The sequence below is a fragment of the Myotis daubentonii genome, chromosome 3 (genome assembly GCF_963259705.1).
Source record: "Myotis daubentonii chromosome 3, mMyoDau2.1, whole genome shotgun sequence".
Taxonomy (NCBI): domain Eukaryota; kingdom Metazoa; phylum Chordata; class Mammalia; order Chiroptera; family Vespertilionidae; genus Myotis; species Myotis daubentonii.
This window is the reverse complement of record NC_081842.1, coordinates 186,711,023-186,734,742: the sequence shown is the minus strand read 5'-3', so window position 1 is coordinate 186,734,742 and position 23,720 is coordinate 186,711,023. Positions and strand designations below refer to the sequence as shown.

At 42.1% G+C, this 23,720-nt stretch overlaps 1 protein-coding gene across 5 annotated transcripts in view; it reads right to left on the bottom strand.

Annotated features, from left to right (window-relative positions):
* Positions 1 to 10,707, bottom strand: part of SPATA6 (spermatogenesis associated 6) — a 52,653-nt gene extending 41,946 nt beyond the window's left edge. For 2 of the 5 annotated variants that reach the window (XM_059689650.1, XM_059689654.1), the window contains exons 1-3: positions 10,452 to 10,706; positions 2,779 to 2,916; positions 1,190 to 1,238 (exon numbers count right to left, since the gene is read on the bottom strand). In XM_059689650.1, the coding sequence (XP_059545633.1) occupies positions 1,190 to 1,238; positions 2,779 to 2,916; positions 10,452 to 10,502 (238 nt within the window). In that variant the 5' untranslated portion in view covers positions 10,503 to 10,706. Of the gene's footprint in view, positions 1 to 1,189; positions 1,239 to 2,778; positions 2,917 to 10,451 lie in introns of those variants that run through there. The other 3 variants (XM_059689653.1, XM_059689651.1, XM_059689655.1) reach the window with 3 other exon arrangements.
* Positions 10,708 to 23,720: the final 13,013 nt, after the last annotated feature.

Here is a 23,720-nt window from a genome sequence, read left to right as displayed (position 1 = left end):
ATAATACACTGGCACTGAATTTCCACCTACCTAGTCTGCCACATTGAAAAACAAAATACCAAGTAATAGAACAGCTTTAAAAAAATAAGATCCAGGCTGTGAATTTTCTGGAGAAGAGTCACTAAACTACAAATTCTCTGAATGTAGGACAATGAGCCCGCCTATCCCTCTGTATACGCCCAGATCCTAGCATGGTTCTAGGTTCCATGTTTCCACATTGCTAAGTCCCAGTGGGGTGTGAACGGGGGAAGGTGTGGAGGAGATGACTGACACTGATGATACCCACTATTTTTGACCTTTTCATCCACAGTTCCATATTAGAGCACAGTTACATGTTAGAACACAGTTACATGGTAGACCCATCTCGGGATCCCTGATCCCTAACTACAGGGATAAACAACAGAGCTTTTCATTTCATACCCAGAGCTCAAATAACTTATTCCCACGTGTATACCTTTACATTGCTGCTCTCACAAATAGCTGTACCTTTTTACAGTTGACTTCTAGTACTTTGAAGAATTTACTGTTACCCACAACCTTGAAAATGTCTCTTTCAAATAATTTATTAACTTTAAATGTAATTCAAAATGCAAAACATATGTATTTTAAACTACCATTACAGTAATCTTCTCTTATTTACTCTCTTAATTTGCAATACACTGAGAGTAAAGACATATTTTTGTCTGCAGGGCCAAGTTCTACCTAAATTGAATCTCTGTTCTTACATTATAAACAATCTGCATTATCTTAATAAATAGTTCTCCAGAAGTATTTTTTAATCTTTATTGTTGAAAGTATTACATATTTCCCTTTTATTCCCCCACTGACCTCTTCTAACCCACACCCACCACTCCACCAAGGCCTTCACCGCCCTATTGTCTGTGTCCAAGAGTTATGTATACAAGTTCTTTGGTTTATCTCTTCCCACCCACTAAGTGTTTTTGTTTTCCACAGATCAACCACAGAAAAAGAAAAAAATTCCCAGCCTCTCTGTAGCACATGTATTTTTTTATCATTATTTCCAGGTATATTCTAAAATTTTTAAAAAAATGCTCAAGATTATAAAAATTCTTATTAAACCCAATTCAGGATTAACAAGCTTTTTGACTTTTATCCAATTCAGGATTAAAGAGCACGATTCTAAAGATTCTAAAATGTCTTAGATCCATGATTTAAAAATTAAACTTACATTCAAGTTGTGCAACCACATCTCCAGGGTCTACTGCTTCAGGGAACACCTAGAGAATGGAGAGGAAACAGGATGGAGAACAGGACGTGAAAGGCACATATCTATAACTTATTCCCTCCTGTGCCCAACATATTCCTTTTCCAACCAAAAAAAACTGTTGACATTACAGAAAACTATCACTTCTTTTCTGCTTCCATGATCACTGGAAGATTTCACAAGCATTACAGCTGCCTCTGCCTTCCTCTCATACTTCATCTGCTAGCGTTCTTCCCTTTCTTTTGTTACCATGATAACATTGGCCTTCTTGGTGTTCCTCCAAATTATCAAGCTTATTTCCAACAGGAAGCCTTTATATTTGCTACTAGAAATTCGTGCGCATTTAGGGTCCCTAGGCCTGCCGGTAATCAGGACCAACCCGTGGGGCAATTGGCAGGGTGATCAGAGGTCCGGCAGGCACTCACCTTGGCTGGCCTGGCGCCGCCTGCTCACTGGCCCCCTCCCCTGCCACTGCTGCTGGTCGCCGGTCGCCTCCCTCTGCTGAGCTACCAGCAGGGCAATCAGGCCCCCCCCCCCCCCCCGCTCACACCCCCCCTTGTCTGGCCTGAGGCCTATGGGCTGGGGGCAGCTCCTGCATTGAGCATCTGCCCCCTGGTGGTCAGTGTGCATCATAGCACAGTTGTTCTACTGGTCATTCCACTATTTGGTTGATTTGCATATTAGGCTTTTATTATATAGGATTCCTCTGCCTAGAATGTTTTTCCTTGCCTAGACCTTCAAATAACTGATACTGTCCCATAATTGAGGCTCAGCTTAAATGTAATTGCCTTCTTTGACCACCGTTTAAAGTAGATAATCCCCTTAATCCTTCAGCCCCACTCAGTTGCTTACCCTCCCTTTATTCTTTTCATGACACTTATCACTATCTAAAATTACATTATTCATATGTTTACTTAATTTTGTCTGTTTCTCCTATTAAACTGAAACTCCAAGAGGGGAAGATGTTTGTCTACCCAGCGCTTTAAAATACATGCAATAGAGCAGGTACTGGGTAATTATTTGTGGAGAAAAGGAAGAAGGAAGGAAGGAAGGAAGGAAGGAAGGAAGGAAGGAAGGAAGGAAGGAAGGAAGGAAGGAAGGAAGGGCAAGGGAAATGGAAATAGAGGCAAAAATAAATTTTAAAGTGAGAAATATGATTGGTAATAACCAAAAGCAGCAGTTTTGGGGGAAGGAAGAAATGTGACTTATAGAAGGAAGTATCACAAGATAGCCATAATAAAATATGACCTGTTGTTACCATCTCCTCTCTCTTTTTTATGAAAATTATTATTTAGAATTGAATATATTTGACATAAAGTTCACTATGACAATTTTAGAAATGAACTGATCCATTATAAAAAAGAGGTAATTGATTCAAGGTATAATATAATACATATTTATTTTCAAGCCTCCAAATTCATGTGACAAATCTTCCTTTGAATTAAATCAAAGTACATGGTCAGCAACAATAATTTGGGTTCTGGGATTTTATTCAAAGTGTGGAACTACTTTCATTTTTTGTTCATTCATTTTGATCTGAGATTTGAACTCACCTTTTCAAACACCATTCTGGCATTGAAGACCAATGGAAAAGTGGCTGGGACACATTGTGTCTTTTTATATTGGCCAAACACACAGATGCTAAGATAGATGTCCTCCTTGTCTTTAAGCACTACTCCTGGACAAGTTACCTGAAAGAAATTAGGTAGATGTATGTAACTGCTTTATAAATTTCCTGGTCTATCCAGCCTATATGACATAAAACATTACATAAAAACACTAGTCTGCTAAGCTAATAAAAATGCACAAATAAAAAGATAGAGATTCTAAGCATTGAGAGTTAAAGGAAATGCCTTTATAAGTTCCATCCCTCTGAGAAATATATGATTTTCCATTTGGTTATCTGTGCCATATTTGAAGTTCTATGCACTAATTCTTGGGACAGACACTAATAATTCTAAACAGTCAGCCTTAGGGCCCCACTCTATGCTGAATGCTGACATAAACTTATTCAGCATCATTTCATCACAAAGGATTAAGAATCAGCAGAAATAAAGCACTATACTAGAAAACACACACACAAAACACCAATAAAAAGCACAAATTTGACTTGTATTACCCCAAATAGGAGCTGATATACACCCTCATCAAAAGCAATATGACAAAGTATCAAAGCAAGTGAATTGTACATTTGTAGCCCAGTAAAATATTTTTAAATATAAAATTGCACTTAATTATCCTTGTAGTTGACAGAAAGTATAGGCACAAAATGTGGTGTTTCTAAAAAATCCACAGTACGATCCCTGCAGTCCCTACCCTATTGCACTGTCAGTGGTCACACGTGCTCTGAGGATCTTAAAGGCTCTCTAAAATTTGAATCTAACCTACCCACATAGTACTCTTACCCAACACCCCCTCATAATAGGGTCAAAGTATATCTTTTATTATTCTCTAAATACACACATTGCTTTCTTGCCTCGTCTTCTTCCATGATCTGGATTACTCCGCCTCACTACTCCATCCCATCTCCTAATTTACTCCCACCAACTTCCAAGGCTTGCACCAACTATCATTTCTTACAAAAAGAGAAACTTCTCTTGATTCACCAGTTAACACTATTCATTCAATCTAATTCAGATATTGATTATGAATTTACTATATGCAAGTAAATATGTTTTAGATTTAGCATTTTGTAGTGCTCATAAGGTTCTAATTATTGCCACCATGCATTTTAATTAAATGGGTACATCTCACCTCTTTTATTTGTACATCCCAAGGACAGAAATTTTATTTTGCTCATCAATGTGTCTAAAAACACCAACTTTCATTATTAAGAAGAAGCTCAAAGATTACCTAATATGGCTTTTGATATTTTATATACTATGAGAATGAACAAGTCATCTTTTCTGTCAAAGAACAGTTTAGACAGCTGCCATTTTGGACTGTGTGACTTGGCAGCCACCATGTTGGCTGCATGGCTTGCAGCTCCCCTGGGGGCCGCAATCTTGAAACAGCAAAGGCCAACCCCACCCTTGGAATTAGCCAATCAAGAAAGACTGTGCGCCTGAGCTCCAATCAGAGTAAAGGACAGGTCACATGTGTCAAGATTAAAAAGCCCAGCAGGCAGCCTGCTCAGGGTGCGTGCACACCCTTCTGTGCAGAAGTAAAGATATTTATTGCCTTGCTGCCTGGCTACCAAGTATGTTTTGTGTTCTACCCGGACCCCTGAATTTGGGGGCTCGCCTTATTTCTTACATATATGAAAACAACAAAGCCCTAAAAAAGAATAGGTGATTTACTTAAAATCAAACCGTAAATGAATCAACACAATACATTCAAAGTGCTTAGCACAGTACCTGAGAGCATTTATTCAGTAATAGCTACCATTATTAGACTGACAACCATTACCTGCAATATTAATAGACTATTGCATTTAATAAATGACTAAGACTTTGTGCCCTTTGTACTCAGCAGTGTACAAACTGAAAAAAAAATTATAATAAAAAATATATTTCTACATGTAAATGCTCAGGCTCAAAGATATAATATTTGCAGCTGTGGGCCCTACCATAAATTGCTTTTGTGAGCTAACTGGTTCAAATTGAAAATCAAATCAAATAAAGAACAGAACCCACTAGCCATTTCTAAACAGAGGCCTCTCACACGAGTGGCACTTTGTAGAGAAGCCTGCATTGAACTGCCGCCTGCAATGTGTTCCTACAGTGTGAGCCAGCCCTTACAAAGGAGTTCCTGGAGTTGTATTTCAACCAATAGGACTGAGATTTCCCCCTTCCAATCAGAGCATCTTCACCCATCAATCAGCAGCTCCATTCTGAACAATCGGGACAGCACTTTTTGGAGCAATCAAAATGTGAGGATTTGGAGTCCTTATATGCATGACGACTGACCATTCAGGGACTGGGATGGGGACTTCTCTACATATGTCACCTTACCTCTGGCTTAGAAAGCACACTTTCCCTTTCCTCCAGAGATGGAAGACTCCATTTCTCCCATGTCTCCAGAGCAGAGAGGAAAGAGCCAAGCAGGGTGAGCTGTCTAGCAGGAGAGGGGCCATACCTGAGTTCACCTGGCCCTAGACCACCTCACAGCCATGCAGTTCCACAGTTGTGCTGTTTCATTATTGAGCTATAATACTATTGAGCTGTTTCACATGGACACCAGGAGATACGTACAAATATATTCACTGTAACACTGTAATATTAAAAAATCCGAAAACACTGGCATTTACAAGTTCATCAACAGGGGGATAAAAATTAAATCACTCATATAAACATACAGCATTACACAGCAATTAAGGAAATGGGCTGGATCTGCAAGAAACAACACTGACAAATTTCAAAAACAGTGAAGTGCAAAAACAGGTTTGTAGAAGGATACATACCGTATGATTCCATTTGTGTAAAGTTTTAAACAAAACAATAGTGTAGGTAATACTTAGACATACACAAATATGTAGTAAAAATACAAAAACCTGAATGTAAAGAATATACTCCTACTTCAGGATACTGATTACCTTAAATCTAGGAAAAAAGATCTGGAAGAGGTGCAAAGGGGCCTTAACTAGATCTGTAACATTTTATGTCTTTAAAACAAAGATCTGCAGCAAACATGTAAACCATACTACTATTTGTTAAATTGGGGGGGCAGGGGGGGAATCACATTATTCATGGGTGTGTTTTTTTCTGTAAATTTGAAGTATTTTATAAAGCATTTTTTAAAGTATATATTCCAGGTAAATTTACCACCAACTGTAGGGAAACTGAGATCCCACGCCACAGACACGTGGACAAGGACCACATTCAGCTGAGTAATGACTGAAAAGGACCCAGATCTGTTTGTCCCAATGCTATCAATAATCTGAGTGAGGTAATGAGGTGAAGTGAGTATAGAGAAGAAAAAGCTGGAATTATATAGATAAACTAACCCCAAACTGGCACTATTCAGGTAAAGCGAATTAGCCTGTTTCATTGCCCAGGCATTGGGCTTTACTCTTATATCTCCAATTTCTTCCGTTTTCCCAAATAATGTCATGAAAACCAAACTAGTAGATAATAAAAAGATAGAAACAGAAAAACTACTTTTTCATATCACAGATGTTTCAAATATTAAAAGTGTAAGTGATGGGAAATATTATTTTGCTGCTCTTTAAAAACAATTTACTTGGCATATCATATCATTCTCCAGACTCATTGAAAAAAGTCACACTTGATTCCTAGCAATATATTTTCTCTCAAGTCATATGGCTCTGTTGAGCAATGCAAAATGTTGAGGTTACCACTAATATAAAACTGCAGCAAAAATAAACATGGAGCCCTGGCCGGTTTGGCTCACTGGATAGAGCGTCGGCCTGCAGACTGAAGGGTCCCAGGTTCGATTCCGGTCAAAGGCATGTGCCTTGGTTGCAGGCACATCCCCAGTGGCGGGTGTGCAGGAGGCAGCTGATCGATGCTTCTCTCTCATCGATGTTTCTAACTCTCTATCCCTCTCCCTTCCTCTCTGTAAAAAATCAATAAAATATATTTAAAAAAATAAATAAACATGGAGCGGATGAGGGGAGAGAAGAATGGAGTGCCATACACTCAATAAGCAAGGAGAGATAAAACATCTAATATCAGTGGGGGGGATGAGGACACATTTGTAATACCATAACTAATAATAATAATAATAATAATCTAATATCTAGTTTATAGGAACTGGGGAACAAATTAAATGTCACTACAAAAAATTCAAACAATAACACAACATAGGATATTCTATATCTGAACCCCATCACTTCAAAAGGTAATATGCACAAAAAGATTTTTACAAGAATGAATGTTTATAGAACCTTTACCCCGTCAACCACAACCTGTAAATAATCCAAATAATCACCAATACAGAGAATAGATAAGCATATTATGATATGTGCATATAACAGAATACTACTCCACAATCTAAAAGACCAAACCACTGTTAAACACAGCAACAAACATGGATGAATCTCAAGCATATGCTGACCAAAAGAAGCCAAGACAAAATATGACTCACTACATGGCCCCATTAAATATGAAGTTCAAGTCCTAGTAAACTATAGTGACAAATCAGAATAGTAGTTGCCTCTGCATGGGGTTTAAAGGGGCATTAGGGCACTTTCTGGGGTGATGGAAGTGTTGTAAATCTTGATGTGAGTAATGGTTACATGAGGGTATGAATTTATCTAAATGCATTGGGGAGGGAGACTGTGTGTGTGGGGGGGGGGGGGGAGGAAATGTCAAGGTGATGAAAAAGTAGAACTGCTTTATATAAAAATGGATTAAAAAGACCTAACAAGGAAATTCAACATGTAAACTTTGACTGGATCCTGGTTTGAAAAAATTAACTACACAATTCATTTTTGAGACAACTGGGAAACTTGAATATGGCCTAGATATTAAAAAATCATCACTAAGTTCTTAGGTGTGTGGTAATGGTTTTGTGGTTATGTAGAAAAATGTCCTTATATTTAGAAGATGTATACTGAAGTATTTAGGAGTGAAATGTCATGATATTAATAATTCACTTGAAAGTTTTCAGCAAAATATATTTATTATATATACGCATATATGTACAAATAGATCAAATTAATGTACATATGTCATGGGATATAGTTATTCATTGTACTATTCTTCCAACTACTCTGTATGTTTATTAAAAATGTCAATAAAAAGTTGAGAAAAAAGGAAGATGCCATCTTTTATAGTTGTAGAATGATCCTCAGGGTTTAATAAGTGAAAAAAAACCAAGTGCAGAATAGCTTATGTAACATATTACCTATTGTTCAAAAATGAAACTAAAAAGAACATGGGTTGGGTTATTGTATAGGTATGCATATCTACTTAACTATATTACAAAAGGAAATACTAGAAGAATAAATAAAAAACAAATAAAAATGGTTACCAATAGCAGATGAGTAAAGATAGAAATAGGTTTGAATAGGGCTGGCATCAAGACTTCTCTGAGTACATCATTTTATATAATTGTTACTTTTATGCCATATAAATGCAAAAAATTAAATTGAAAAGAAAAATCTAAATAGAAAAGATGCAATAATTCCTCACATAATTCCTCTATTCAAGCAAAGCCACATTAGTCAAAAGTGTTAAATTTGTATGGTTAGTAACGGCTTTTTTTGCTCCTTCTGATCATCAGAGCCATTTCACAGGGCTTGTACAGATCAGAATACTTATTATATTGTTGCAGATGCGCCCCTTAAAAGTTGTGCAACCCTAGAAAAATAGTCATGTTATGCCTCAATGATTTTCTCACCTGTAAAAAGGAATAAATCCAATAAAAGCTAAGATTTCTTAGCAATGAAAATCCTGTGACTCAAAAGATCGGTGGGGAAAAAAAAATTAAACAGGAATGTTTCCACCTGCATGATTTCTTAAGCCTCCATGAACAACCAAGTTCCGTTTTACAGTCACTCGCTTTGTGTAGTGCAACTAGTACTGAGGAGAAAGAAGAGTGAAATAACATTTGTTTCTCAGACTCCTCCAGGAGTAATCAGTTACAGCACAACGAAGCACTTCCTCTTAGAAAGTCTGTATCAGCAAAGGAAGAGAAGCAGAGCCAGCCAGCCAGGCCGCGCTCTCATCGGGCTGCAAAACCCCATTGGTTAGCAGGGAGGAAGCAGCAGCCAGTCATAAAGCCTGTTGAGTTTTGCCAACTGCCCTGAAAAAAAGTGGTTTAGGAAACTTTGTGTATTCTTTTGCTGAACTAATCTCACTTTGCAAAACATTTGCCAAATGTTGGCAGCTCTGGGAAGAAACCATGTGACGCGAGGGCTATGGAGTTTCCAACGCAGCAGAGGGAAAAATCTCTGCTGGTTTAAAGGCAACCGGAGATGTGCCAGAAACTGATCTCCTCCACCCCTGCCTCACACGCGGCCCCGCCCAGCCTTCCCTTCTTTCAGACCTAACAAAAGACCTAAAACAGTCTTGTGACTTCCCGGGAGGTTTCTGGGACAGTGCTGCAGCAGCCTCAGGCGGGACCGCCGGGAAAGGGGGGTGCTGCCAGGGTGGGAGTAAGGGGCAAGAGAAGCCTTGCATGCAGGGCGTGCAGGGCGTGCAGGGTGTGCAGGAAGGGAGAGGGCTGCGCGGTGCAGCACCCCGGGGAGTGATGTTGCACATGTAAATGCCCTCACCACCACCCACTCCCAGTGTTGATGAGATCAAAGACTGATCTGAGAGATAAAAAGACTCACAGAGGTGGGAGGAGAGAAAAGGGACCCAAGGAGGAATTTTTGGTTCCCAACTGCTTGGAGGTCTCCAACTGGGGTATGGAAAAGCTCTTTGGAGAGGGGCAGCTCTCATCTGGAGAGGAGGAGGGGGTTCTCTAAAGAGAACGGGGAAGGAAGTTTCCTCGAGCATGGAGAGGTCCAAGCCCCTCACTAGAGGAAGGACTGGGCTGGGTTTGCACAGCAGGTTGGGGGTGGAGCCCCTTCAGCAAGGCAGGAGCAACTGCGTGGACCTGCAGGTCCTCCAGAGGGAGTTCGGAGAAAGGTAGTTCCTCTCTAAAGGTGGATGGATGTCTTTCTCAGAGTGACGCGAAGGATAAGGGGCTGCCTCTTAATGTTGGGCAGGTTTGGGGATTGGAGGGGCTGCAATGATTTCTGAGGGGCTGGCAAGGTGCTGTGTGAAATGACGGCATACTTCAGTTGTTGGGTGTAGGGGTTCGATTTGGAATACTGAGAGTAAAAGGCCCCTAATCAGAAGGTTGGGAATTGGAAAAAGTCCGCCTGAAGCGATTTGGGAAGAAATGCTCACTATCCTACCCCCACCCCACCCCCAGAAAGGAGGGAAGCGGGGCCAATAACACTAAGAGAACAGGAGCAGAATAAGAGAACCGTAAAGAGAAGCCTGCCCCCAGGTAACTCACTGGAAAGTTGGGGTGGGGGGGTGGGGGGCGGGGAGAATCTCTGCTTAGAAAAGATTGGAAGAAACTGCAAGTGGAAACTGGGATGAAGCGACGAGTGCTGGGGGTCAGGCCTCTACGTGACATGAGTGGGAGGGCGCTCAGGAGTTTGCGGTGGGAAGACGACGGAGGTGACCAGGGGTCGAGGCTACCTAAGTATGGCTCGGAGAGTGAAGGAGGTTTGGGGTGACTCGGGGTTCTCGGAGGTGGACGGTGTAAACTCGGGGGCTCACTGGCACCCAGGCGGCGGGGCTGGGACGTCACCGGTACTCACAGAGCGGATCTCCAGCGCCAGGGCGCATTGCAGCGCCTTCACCTTCGGCATCCGCGCGGGGAGGGGTGGCGGGGAGGGACCCCGGCCGTGGGCCCGAGTGAGGCGAGGAGACGCAGGGCGGGACGGGGACGGGGAGGAGACGAAGGCGGCGGTGGCAGCTGTGGCCCCCAGGCCGGGGCCCGCGGTCCAGCCTGGGTCCCGCCCGAGAAGCAGCTGTGCGCCGGGCGCAGACTCGTTGTCATGGCATCCGGGAGGGGCGTGGCCGGGGGACAGCGGGGCGGGGACGCGCCGGAGCCACCACGCCGCGGCGGGCGGCTGGGGGCGGGGCTCGGCGGCCGGGGCGGGGACGCGCAAGGGGGCGGGGCTTCAAGGGGCACAGTGAGGTCGGGCCAGCTTCTGTGACATCGAACTGTGAGCCCAGAAGCAGACAAAGGAGAGAGTAATGGGACCGGGCGCAACGCAGGGAGACAGTTGGACTCGAGTCGAGTTCTAACGTGGCGAAGCACCGTGGCGTCCCCTACGGCGTCAATTTCCCCAAGTGTAAAAGGATAACTGTTCTCATGTGAATTTCACTATCCACTTTACAAAGGCATCTTGAGGAAACAGGATTAGAAGAGACTTGGCAGAATCATAGTTTTACCTTTCACATTTGATGTTTAATCCTTCAAAACTCAATCCTTGTACATGATGTTAGATAGGAATCTGGGATTCTGGCTTGTTTTACCTCTACGGAGTGAGCTAGATTTCCCAACACTATCTCCTAAACTTTCTAAACTTCCCCTTAGTGCTTTGTGGCACCCCCTGTGTCATATATTAATTGCCTAAAGTTCTGCCTTCAAGTTTTCTATTCTGTTCCAGTCTTCTATCTGTCATGCTTGCAATAGTATAACACTGCTTTATTACTAGGACTTCTTAATATCCTGTTCGGCAAGGCTCTTCTTAATGGGATTGATTTAGCTATTTGTGATCCTTTATTGCTTCATTTTATTTTAGAGTACCTTCATCAGGTTCCTCAAACAGTCCAACTGGAATTTTTATTATGATGCATTAAATTTATGGACCAATTTGGGAAATTGACATCTTAGGAATATTACATCATCCTATCCAAGAACATAAAAATGTTTGTCCATTTTTTAGCTCATATTCTATGTTCTTTACTAGCGGTTTCAAGTGTCTTGCCTAAAGATCCTACTTAATTCCTAGGTATTCAATTATAGTTTTTCTTTATACTATTGAAAAATAGTTTCTTATTTTTTATTATATTTACCAGTTTGTTTTTGCAACTGAATAATGTTTTGGCAGGCAGTTTAATTACTGGATGATTACCTTAAACTTGTGCAGACAGTGATACATTTGTTAGTGCAGATATGTATAAAACCCAAGATGATTTTTTAAAAAATATATTTGGATTGAGGAAGAGAGAGAGAATCATTGATTGGCTGCCTCCTTCATGCCTTCTACTGGATTCAAGCCCACAACCTGGGCATGTGCTCTGACTCAGAATGGAACCAAGACCTCCTAGTCCAGTGATGGCGAACCTATGACACGTCAGAAGTGACACGCGAACTCATTTTTTTTGGTTGATTTTTCTTTGTTAAATGGCATTTAAATATATAAAATAAATATCAAAAATATAAGTCTTTGTTTTACTATGGTTGCAAATATCAAAAAAATTCTGTATGTGACACAGCACCAGAGTTAAGTTAGGGCTTTTCAAAATGCTGACATGCCGAGCTCAAAAGGTTCGCCATCACTGTCCTAGTTCATACGTTGATGCTCAACCACTGAGCCACCACTGGCTGGGCAAACCAAGATGTTTTTAAAGCCCCTCTAACTTGATAGGACTCAACTTCCAAACTCTGTTTCCTTACAGGTTTTGTTATGTTTGGTTATAGACTTTGTTAAGGCAAGTCTAGTGCAGACCTTAGTATAGGGCATGGTTCTTTCTGGTAAAGTGCAGCCTTTCTGGTAAATCACTTGGAATCCAGGGGTATTAACGAAGTGCTAAAAAAATACATCTCCACAATGGAAGGTTCACAACTTCAATGTTCCCCAGCAGCACTTGACCTCAAGAAATTCTGTTCTGTTCCCAACCCTGTAGCAGCTGCTAACTGGAAAGCCTCAGGAGGTCTCACCCTATGTGCATGAAGTTCATCCCTCAGCCTTGAACTTTTGGGGAAACCCCTCATAGGTTTCTGGACTCTCTGCATACCTCCTGTCCTAGTCAGTTTGGGTGGCTACTATGCCAGAATAGCATTAACCAGGTAGCTTACAGACAGCAGAAATTAATTTCTCACACTTCTGGAGGCTAGAAGTCGAGATCAGGGTGACAGCATGTTGGGTTCTGGTGAGCACCCTCTTCTGGGTTTTGAATGGCCATTTTCCCTTTGCGAGAAGTGGACACGGGAGTGCTTGGTGTCTATTTTATAAAAGCACAATCCCATTTGTGAGGGCTCCATCCTAATGACCTAATTATCTCTCAAAGGCCCCACCTAGAAATACCATCGCATGGGAGGTCAGGGTTTCAACATATGAATTCAGGGAGCACATTTGTTCCATAGCAAACAATTTGAAGGTGTTCCTTCTGTCATAGCCTTCAAGTTTCAGCGTCATACAAAAATTCATCTGCCGATTTCCAAGCCCAGACAGAATTTCGGTAAAAATTCTAACATGCATGAGTAGCAGCATTGTGAATGGCACCACTATAATTAATGATATCTCAGGAAGCTTTATCATCACAGGTAGCAGATAAGACAGAAATAGTACTGCTTCTGCACTTCCCCTCCTTTTATCCTCTGTAAAATTTTATGGGACATAAGTCTAATAAAAAATGTAAGCTCTTAATCTTTCCCAGAAATCCTACCTCATTTGATGAATATTTTAAAGGAATAAATTAGAGAATTTTTTTTCTTTTATACAGTCTACTTTGCACTTATGAAGTGAGGATGGGAACTCAGACTCTAGGCAAACAGTCAGCCGGTCAGAGGCCTTTCTAAAGACCTCTATGCTTCCTCATGCATGTTCAATCTCCATAAAAGAATTGATTTCTGACAGTCAGTATCATCATTAGTTATAAGGCAATTAACATAATAATAACGATTCCATTCAGTGATGGTACATTACATATCAGGGGTTGTATAATGTACTTTATATACATAATTATATACCTCACACATCTCTACAAGGTAAATATTTATATCCCCATTTAACAAGCGAGGAAGTGAGCTTGGAGTAAATGAACTTGCCCAGCTCTCAGAGCCCCGGCACAGCAGGAATGTGAACCAAGTCTGCCCTACTCCAAAGGCAGCCTTCTTTCCACTATAAAATGCTGTCACTCATTATTTGTTCTTTAAATAATATCACTCACAAACATACTAATGAATTTAAGATACAATGCAACCAAATAATCATGATGACAACAGTAATTATTATAGTAATAGATATTATGTATGTATATATGTCATTATGATCTTGCATTTGAATAGAAATTTGTTTCTGAAAGCATGTTTGTCACTTAATTGATTCTCAGATTCTCAGAATGATTCTGCATATTTTAAAGTAAAACTATTTCTAAACCTCTAACACTAGACTGCTGAAAGGTGGGAAAGGTTTAAGAAAATCAAGACTTGTAAAATTTCTGATATAGTTTGGCATGAAAAGGTATTGTAAGAGTTTTCTTATATAGAACAATATGAATTGTACCCCTTGGAGGAAAAAAAGTGTTTGGCTTAAAATGTATTATGCAACTATAATAATAAATACGCAGGAGGATGTTTTGTTTTATTAATATTGTCTCCCTACACAAGATGTGCTAGCTCAATCAATACTAATGATATTGCCATCCTGCTGACTGAGTTTTAGGAAGTAATAACCCAATGAGGAATCACTTCCAATTTCTCATATATCAGCCTCATGGAAAATGAACTTGTAATAGATGAGTTTGCTTCTGAAAAACAAGAGGTGAGCATGGGAAGAGAGTATGAAATTCTGAGCCCTAGTTACAAACTGGATCTGCTGGAATTGGGCATCACTGCCATCCCAGTGGGTGCCTCCTGAGAGGCCATACTACTGCCTCTTCTCAGGAAAGGAAGGGCCTGGGCACCAGCCAACAGCATTGCATTGACTGTAAGCCACACCCACTCAGGGAAGAATTTCTGAGTGCAGAAGGGTCCTCTAGTGTTCGAACTAGGGAGCTATTGGGGAAGGAGGAGGATTCTGATGTAAATACCGCTTATTTCATCTACAACTACCCAGCTGTAAGCACCTGGGCCACTGAGTATTTGTGGTAAACTGAGTAATAGCCTTGAAAAGATGAGTACATTCTCATCCCCAGAATCTGTGAACGTTACTTTCTATGGCAAAAAGGAATTTGCAGATGTGAACAACCTAATGACCTTGAGAGGGAGAGAGTATCCTGCTTTATCCAGGTGGGTCTTAGTAATCACAAGCGGGGCAGAGGGAGTCAGAGTCAGAAAGAGGGTGTTGTGATCCTGGAGGCAGAGGGAGCAGAGGTGATGTGATCTGGGCCATAAGCTGAGAGACTAGGGCAGCCTTTAGAAACTGGACAAGGTGAGGAATGGATTCTTCCCCAGAGACTGCAGAGGAACCAGCCCTGTCAACACTTTGGTTTTAGCCTATAAGACTCATTTCAGGCTTCGGACCTCCAGAAATGTAAGAGATTACATTTGTGTTGTTTTAAGCCACTAAATTTGCGGCCACAGGAAACTTACCGTACTTAATTCATTCAAAATTTCAGGTGGGTTAGAAGTTAAACAGGCTAATGGTACATTTCTTAAACTAGTCCAGAATTAATTTTCCAACAGAAATGGATAATTTAAAAATCATGACACAAATACTGACCTCAGAGGACTTTCTAAGTCCCACTGTCGGAAACGCATGCACCTCTGCATTGTCTGCAGGGGCTGGTCTCTTAGCACCTTAAGTGATAAACAGCCCCAGGCAGTCCCTCCTATGCCACCTGCCAGTTTCAACAAAATTAAATTGTAATAACAGTCCCTGAAACTGACTCAGGCCTACTAAGTGAGGGTGTGACCAAAACCACATAAGGCCGCATTGGCACCCAGTGACTGCCCTCCCCTGGGTGTCCCCTGCATGTTCCTCTGAGTAATCTCCCTTAAATGGACATGGTCACTGATGCCATTGAGAGTCTTCATTTCCCCTTGTTCTTACAGGAAAGAAGAGTGGTGATGAGTTGGGTCTCTTCCGACTTTAAAATAGATATGCAGCCGGACCCCTCCACTGAAGACCCCCTTTTACATTGCTCCTCTCTCAGCGTCTATTCATCATAACAAGATTGGCTTCTCTCCCTCAAAGTTCTGGGATTATTTTTTCTCTTAATAAAGTAAAGAGATTTTCTGTGATGGGTGTAAAGGACTCTCAGATAAATGATGGTTGACAATACCTAAAATTATATATCTTGTCCTACCGAGATCAATGAAATCAGTACCTTTGGGTGAGAGGCCCAGGCATCTATATTTTTAAAATTTCTTTAGGTAATTATAGTCAGGATTGGGAACCACCGGTCTCAGCCAATCATGAACATCCTATTCCTGGCCAAATTTTAATCCCAAGGATTATGAGCTGAAATGTGTCCCCTAAGATTCTTAAGTTGAAGTCTTGACCCCCATTATCTCAAAATGTGACTATTTGGAAATTGGGTCTTTAAAGAGGTAATTAAGGTTAAATGAGGTTATTGGGGGTGGGCCCTAAATCCAATGGTGTTCTTATAAGAAGAGGAGATTAGGACACAGACTCACATGCAAAGAAATAGAGAGAACATGGCCATCAACAAGCTAAGGGAGAGAGGCCACAGAAGAAACCAACCCTGCCAACCCCTTGATGCTGAACTTTGAGCCTCCAGAATTGTGGGAAAATAAATTTCTGTTATTTAAGCCAGAAACTGTTGTCATTAGTTAGGGCAGCACTAGCAACCTAACACAACTAGTAAAAAACAACAACACTTGATTTCAAATCCATTTTACATTTTCATCTTAGGAACACTCATTTTCTGAGCTCTGACCATTAGCGTGGGCTATGCTTTTTTCTTTTTCAATCATAATAGCTTTCACCATAGGAAAATACCAAATACTTAGGTAAATTGCTTTTACTTGCAAATTACAGAAAACTCAATTACCAATGGCTTAAGAAATAAAGACATGTAATTATCTCTCATAACAAGAAGTCTGGAGGTGGTCAGGAGGGGGATGCAGCTGGAGCTCACCTGGTTTGCAAGCCCAGGTCTTTCCATCTTTCCACTTCACTGTGTTCAGCATGTTGTTGCTTTAAAGATGTTTTTTTGTCTTCATGGTGGTTGTCTTCAGGCTGGTCGTCCAAATTCACACCAGGAAAAGGGACAAAGGGAAGTACCAACAAATGAGAAAGTCATGCCTGTACTTTTCACAGGGAAATAAAAGCTGTTTCAGAAGCATCCCAACAGACCTCCTTTGCTAGGTCACAGGGCCTCCTGCAGCTGTAGGGGAGGCCAGAAGCGGAATATCTCACAAATGAGAAAAGGGTATTCATGACCATGACCGAGAACTAGTGTTCTCAATCCTCACTGGAATCACCTGGAGAAATTTAGAAAATATAGCTACCTGAGCTTCATTCCTACAGTTGCAGATTATATATTGTAAACTCTACAGGTGATTCCATTGTGTAACCAGGTTGAAAACCATTGGTGTGTGGACCAATTATGGTTCATCCATGGCACCACCTGGAACAACACCTGGGACTCAGCAAGCAGGGGAGAAAAACAGTAGGATAGGGATTAATATCTTGTGGCAGACACAGTTAGAAATTATTTGTTCATAAAACAAGAACAATGCAACTGGATTTGGGCATATTTGCATACAAGATTGAAAGGATTGATCAATCTCTCTGTTCTCTCCCTTTCTCCTCCATCTCCCTTCCCTTTTATTTCTCTTCCCCTCTATTTTCCTTTATCTCCATCTCTCCCCCTCGCATGCCATGTTTTCTCTTCATCTCCCTCTCCCTATCTCTAACACATCTTTATAACCAGGGTTAGATCACTGTAAGCAGAATTATAAGAAGTGTTCCCGCACAGAATCCAAAGAGATCATTGAGTCATTGGTTGAATGCTTCCAGTGACAGAAATTGGAAGATTGCTATGAAAATATTCCTTGGGCAATGAACAGAAAAATGTGATAGGCAAGCACAGTACTGAGGAAGGAGCTAATGCAAGTCAGGGACCCTGATGCCTCTTGAATATACAATAAATTTGTTGGTCTGTCACTTAGCGGACACTCAAAGAATGAATAGATGTGGAAGGGAGGTAAAGGAGGAAGAAGAGGAGGAAGCAGGAGGAACAGTGCTGACACCTGAGAAAGAGATGCCAGGTACTGCTGGTTGTTGATGGGCTATCATCAGCACCCCAGCCTGACCTGAACCAGGGAAACTACCTTTGCTTGTCCACTTGGGCTTCCGACCTCCTGGGTGAGCTGCCTGTGTTCTCCTTCCTCTTCACCCCAGCTGTTCTACCACACAAAGGGCTATATTCTCATCGCTGTGGCAGGAAGTTTGCCCATTACCAACCCTCCCTGTGTGCCTCTTTGATTTGCAACATTTAAAGGGCATGAAGAGCTGCATTGAGATGCAGGCTTTTAAGCCTGAAGTTAGCCTAGTGTGAGTCCCCACTGAAACATCCTCGCTGGCAGGAACTGCTGAGCACAGCTGGGTGGATGGCAGCATTTGCCCTATAAAACATTTGATACTTTGCCAATAACTGTAAAGAGGAAAAGAAGGCCCCTGTCTAGTTTGAAGTTACAGAGCAGCTTTGGAATGTGCTGACCGAAGCACAGTGTGCCCCTAGCTCCATCCGATTAGAGTGTCCCAGCCCTGCTATGAACACAGTGTAGTTGGCAATGCGCAGGCCTCTGACCCAGCCCCCACTCAGCAAAGCCCCAGATCCCTCTCCTCCCCTTGGGGTGTGGGAGAAGGGTGTCCTCAGGAACCACTGAAGCTGGCCAGCCAATGGTGCCACAATCATTCTCCGCTTCACCTCTTAGTGGCTTTGTTTGTCCATGGGTGCAACTACCATGACAGAAGAATAGAGACCCGAACCTGCGCTGAGTTACTGTCATTCTTTAGCTGTTTCTTCACTTGCACCCTGGCTTCTCTGCTTTCCCTATCGGGGGCCTTGAAGGGGGAGTCTCTCCAGGCAGTGCAGACATGCCCCTCAATCAGACTTCAGAGGACAGGTAACCTACTGAAAACAGTTATTTACAAAGCTTACCAAAGGTCAACGCCCTTTCCAGTTTTCATATTCATTCTTGACAAGTGTGGATCATGCTATCCAGGGCCAAGTTGGAAGACAGTTGAATGGTAGCATCCACTATCAAGTGCAACACATGATTCTTTCCTGTTAACCCACAAACCAACAAAATCCTGACAGGAGTTATAGGCCCCGCCTGTAGGATGAACTCCTTGATAACCTGTGCATCCTGCTGAGGGCATCCTGTGAGATCCAATGCGCTTGAGGATTCAAATGCCTGGAATTTGGGCTCAACCATCAGGTTCAAGTCCTGACACTATTTCTCCCCAGGAGGCCTTATGCAAACAGGATTCCTGGAATCTTTGCTTTCCCTGTCTTAGTTTGGCTTCCCCAGGACCCTCAGACAATTATTTGAGCAGCAGTACAAGTAGTTTATTGAGGTGGTGATCCCAGGAAACTAATCAGATAAGGAAGGAGGCCATGCAGATCACCATTGTGGGGAACTGGAGCCTAATCCCACTGAGAGCCCGTGCAGAATATATACCTGAGAATCATTCCATCCAAAGGGCGCGGAGTCTGGTGTCTTTATCCATGCATTCCCATCAGCCATTGTGTGAGAGTATTAATTCCAGTCCTCCTTGACCTGCCATGTGGGCAGAGCGGGCTCCAGCAGCTGCAGAAAGCAGACAATCACAGGCGCTGGCAGAAGGAAGTGTGGTCAGTGAGCACCAACCGGTGCATCTGAGATAACAGGGGTGGACACTGACATGAGAGGCTATTGTTCCCAAGATGGATAAGCAGGACCCTCTCGTGATCCATCAAGAGGGCCACAACCAAGGAAAAGTAGCTTGTGTGATCTTCAGAGTGTGGTGATAGTCTGCATGGGAGCCCTGAGTGATCTATCCAGCAAGGAACAGCTGGGATGTAGGAACTGGACCAGGCCTACCTCCCCCGGACTGCTGGGCATTGACAAGAGGAAGGCCAGGAGCTGGGGTTTCGGACAGAAATCTTAGTTCCAAAAGAAATTGGGTTTGAAAGGAAGGGGAACCTGAGGCATAAATCTGCATTGCTGTGGATAAATGGTTCTCCATGAGAATGCCATCACCTTATGTTTCAGAAGAAATGTGGATCTTTTAAAAATGACTGTCCTGGCACTTAGTGGGAAATATTCAGAAATACATAATGAAGCATTCAGCATCCCCAAACCCTACCCCTCCACATATTCTTAAGGTGAAAAACGTATTTATAAATATCTGAATTTACAGCCTAACTTCATTTTGCATAGAAACTCAAAGCCACGTTTGCTTAATTTTAGTACAGAGCAGTTTTATTTTGTTCAGGACTCTACAAGAGTTTAGAAAAACACATAGCTCTCAGCTAGTGGCAGTATTTGAATCACCAATTCAGCATGCCTGACTGAGTGAGCTTGCATTTGCAGTTCTTTTCAGGTAACTTTCTGAAGAGGTGAAAGCATGTACTACTTCATTATATCTTTTTATGTAGCTCTGCCAGAGCTGAGACTCATTGCTCTATGCTTACCAAAAATACTGGGGAGAATAAAAATAGCTCCAGACTTCCATGCTGGTGGGGACCAGCAACTACCATCCTGATAGCCTCCTCCACCCTGCATTGTGTTGACTGATTCCAACGTTTGCCTTCAGATTTTGGTATCTGCTTTACAAGGCTATCAACAAATCTGGTAACTTCCATACCCGAGTGGCTAAGGTGTCTGAAAACCTGAGCCTAAAAAAAGCAGTTAAGAGGGATTGGATGATTAGAGGTGTTTACCCAAAATATGTGATTCTGGAGTGAGCAAAGGTGGATTGAGGGAGCTAAATCCTATCATTTAATTGCTGAAGGGCTTACATAGAGCAGACTGGTTCTGAGTTGGAGAGAAGGGAAAGCTAAGACCAGGTGATCTAACTGGAATAAACACATCCAAAATACTAGGGTGCGAATAAGGTTACCTTTTATTCCAATAACAATCAAATTCTCCCTTCCCTCACCCCGTAGATCAGTTACTGTCTGGAAGTCCAATGTATCTTCCCTAAGTCCCCTCTTCATTCTTCCAATTGTCTAAGAATCAAATCCAAACCGGGGTCTATTAGGCTTTCCAGTCAAATAGACACAGAATTACTAGTAAGCACTGGGCATTCTACTCCTGCTGTTGCATCTGGCTCCCACGTGGTGGCACTGCTGAATACAGCCCCGCAGAGTATGGAGACACTGCAGGCCAGCTGGGGCGTTGCCAGTAATGATTGCCATGGTTCTCTGAGGAAGGATAACCCTAGCCTAAAGGACCCTCACACTTTGACCCTAAAGTTTTCCATTCTTAGTACTTGCTCTTTCAAGCTTAAATACCCAGCCACATTTCAAGGAACAACTAGCCATATTTGTACTGTGACTCTGGTGTCTGACTCTTCAGACCCAAACCTCTGTCCCTTACCCTTCTCTACTATTCATGTTGAATGAATGGCAGCTTTTCCTCTTGAACTTTCAAAATACAGAGTCTTATTCTCCCCATTTCTCAGATCATTTGTCCTCCTTTCCAACTCATTTCTTTGCTTGCCTATTCTGAGTGATCAGTCTCTCTTATTATACAATAATGATTATCTCATAATTATGCCCCTGGTAAAATATCTTCTCTAGCAGGCACCTACCACAACTGATTCAAGGAGAGGATCAGACTTTAACTTAATATAAGAACTTAAAATCCAGAGCTCTATAAAGTCTGCCTCAAGAGGTAGTGGGCTCCTCATCTCCAGAAATACTTAAAAGAGGGTATTTGAGCAACCCCTGACCAATATCCCATCATGACATGTGGCTCAGAGAGGACAAGGCTTGCCTGTATTAACTGTCACTCCCCAACCCCCAAACAGAACAACTATCACAGTTTTCCCTTTTGCCGAAACTAATGAATCACGATTCCAGTAATGTTTTTCTGTGGCTCCAAAACCATTTTGCTTAATGAGGTACTAAGTCTTTATAATTAGGCCCAGAAGGAAACGAGGGCATGGCCCTTAAGAGCAATAATTATTTCAGTTATTTATGGTAATAAAAATTGAAAATAGGAATTCTTCCTCAGAATGTGACTATTTATTCTTTTACATATTGCCTAACAGGCAATTACCCTATTAAGGTGGCGTTTTGTCGCTGAAGACATTAATTGAAATGTAAATTAAATGTAAATCAGCTAATTAAATTGATATGTAATGAACTTGTCAGGCGGGCCTCTCTGATCAGACGCATTTCACTAATAAACAAGCATGGTAGCCGCCCAACACGCAGCTGAGCGAAGGGTGCCTGAGCTGTTCCCTGGGAAGAAGGAGGAGGGGCTGCCTTCCCCAAATCTTTGGGAAGAAAGCAGACAGTTCCTTCAGGCTCTCAGTAACATGTTTCCCTGTGATATGTCTCTGGGCCTCTCTTCAGTGGTTTCAGCAGATACAAGGCCTTCAGTTACAAAAGCTAGAAAATTCAGCTCACACTGCATCAGGCGAATGGAACACCCAGAAGTAGGATGGATTTTAGGGTGGCTTCTCCATTTTTCTCAGGTCCTTTCAGCCATGCATGCTTCCCATGTTGGCTTCATCTTTAGGTTGACATCTTCATGGATACATATCACATGTGGTGGGGGCTACTGTTTCTACAGTCACTGAAGGGAAATGCTGAGGCTCGTGCCAATTGAACCAGCACAGCTTTGCAGCCAGTATTCACTGCTACAGTGAAATAGTGAGACTTGCGTATAGTTGGTAGATAGCTACTCCCCCTCCCAATAGCTGCTTCCCCCTGGAATGCCTCTCCTCTACCTGGGCCTCCCAGAACCCTGCAGACTAGTCCAAGATTCAGCAAGGGAAGGCTTAGTGCCTGACCTAAGAGGGGCCTTCAGAACCCTGCTATGGTGTCTTCAGAATGGCTGGCACCAATTCTGATCGGTCAGTGCCCTTGCTATGCTGGTTGTTAAATATTTTGAAAAATTTTCCCATATTAGATCACTCCTAAACCAATACCTGTGATTAGGAAAATTCCATTTACTGATTAGCTACATCCCTGAATTTACACCATGGCAATGGGAAGAAATTTTCTTGATTAATCTAGACTCTAGACCAGCCGTGGGCAAACTACGGCCCATGGGCCGGATCCGGCCCGTTTGAAATGAATAAAACTAAAAAAAAAAAAAAAAAAAAAAGACCGTACCCTTTTATGTAATGATGTTTACTTTGAATTTATATTAGTTCACACAAACACTTCATCCATGCTTTTGTTCCGGCCCTCCGGTCCAGTTTAAGAACCCATTGTGGCCCTCGAGTCAAAAAGTTTGCCCACCCCTGCTCTAGACTCTTGAACTTGAGTGTGCACCAGAATCACCTGGAGGGCTTTTACAACAGACTGCTGAGCCTCACTCGCCGAGTTTCTTATTCAGGAGTGGGCCCTGGGACTAGATTTCTGTGCAGTACCCGGATGATGCTGATGCTGCAGGGCCAAGGACCACACTTTGAGAGCCGCTGCTTTAGGTTTTTGCCAAACTTAGGAGAATTGAGAGCATATTATACAAATCATTTTGTAGGTTGGGTAGTTCAAATAAGGAACATGGGCGAGAAAAACTGCTCTAGGCTATGGGTCAACAAAGTATGGGCCACAGATCAAATCTGAGCTACCATACATTTTTTTCAAATCAAGTTGATTTAGGACACAGCCATGTCCATTTGTGTGTGAGCAGTCTATAGCTGCTTTCACGTTATGTTGGTAGAGTTGAGTATAATTGGGATGGATATCTTATGACCGGCAAAGCCTAAAATATTTACTAACTGATTCTCCTTGAAGAAATGTTTGCCAACACCTGCTCTAGACCAATCAAGGCCACCTCTTGAGTTGAAAGTGGGGTTTATCTCATCCATTAGCCTGACCGCTACAATAACTGCAAAGTGAAATGGATGGAAAGAAAACAATCCATGTCTACCATATTCCTCATCTGTTAAGTGGGTATGAACATCCTTGCTCTAAAGAAGGCTTTGGAATCA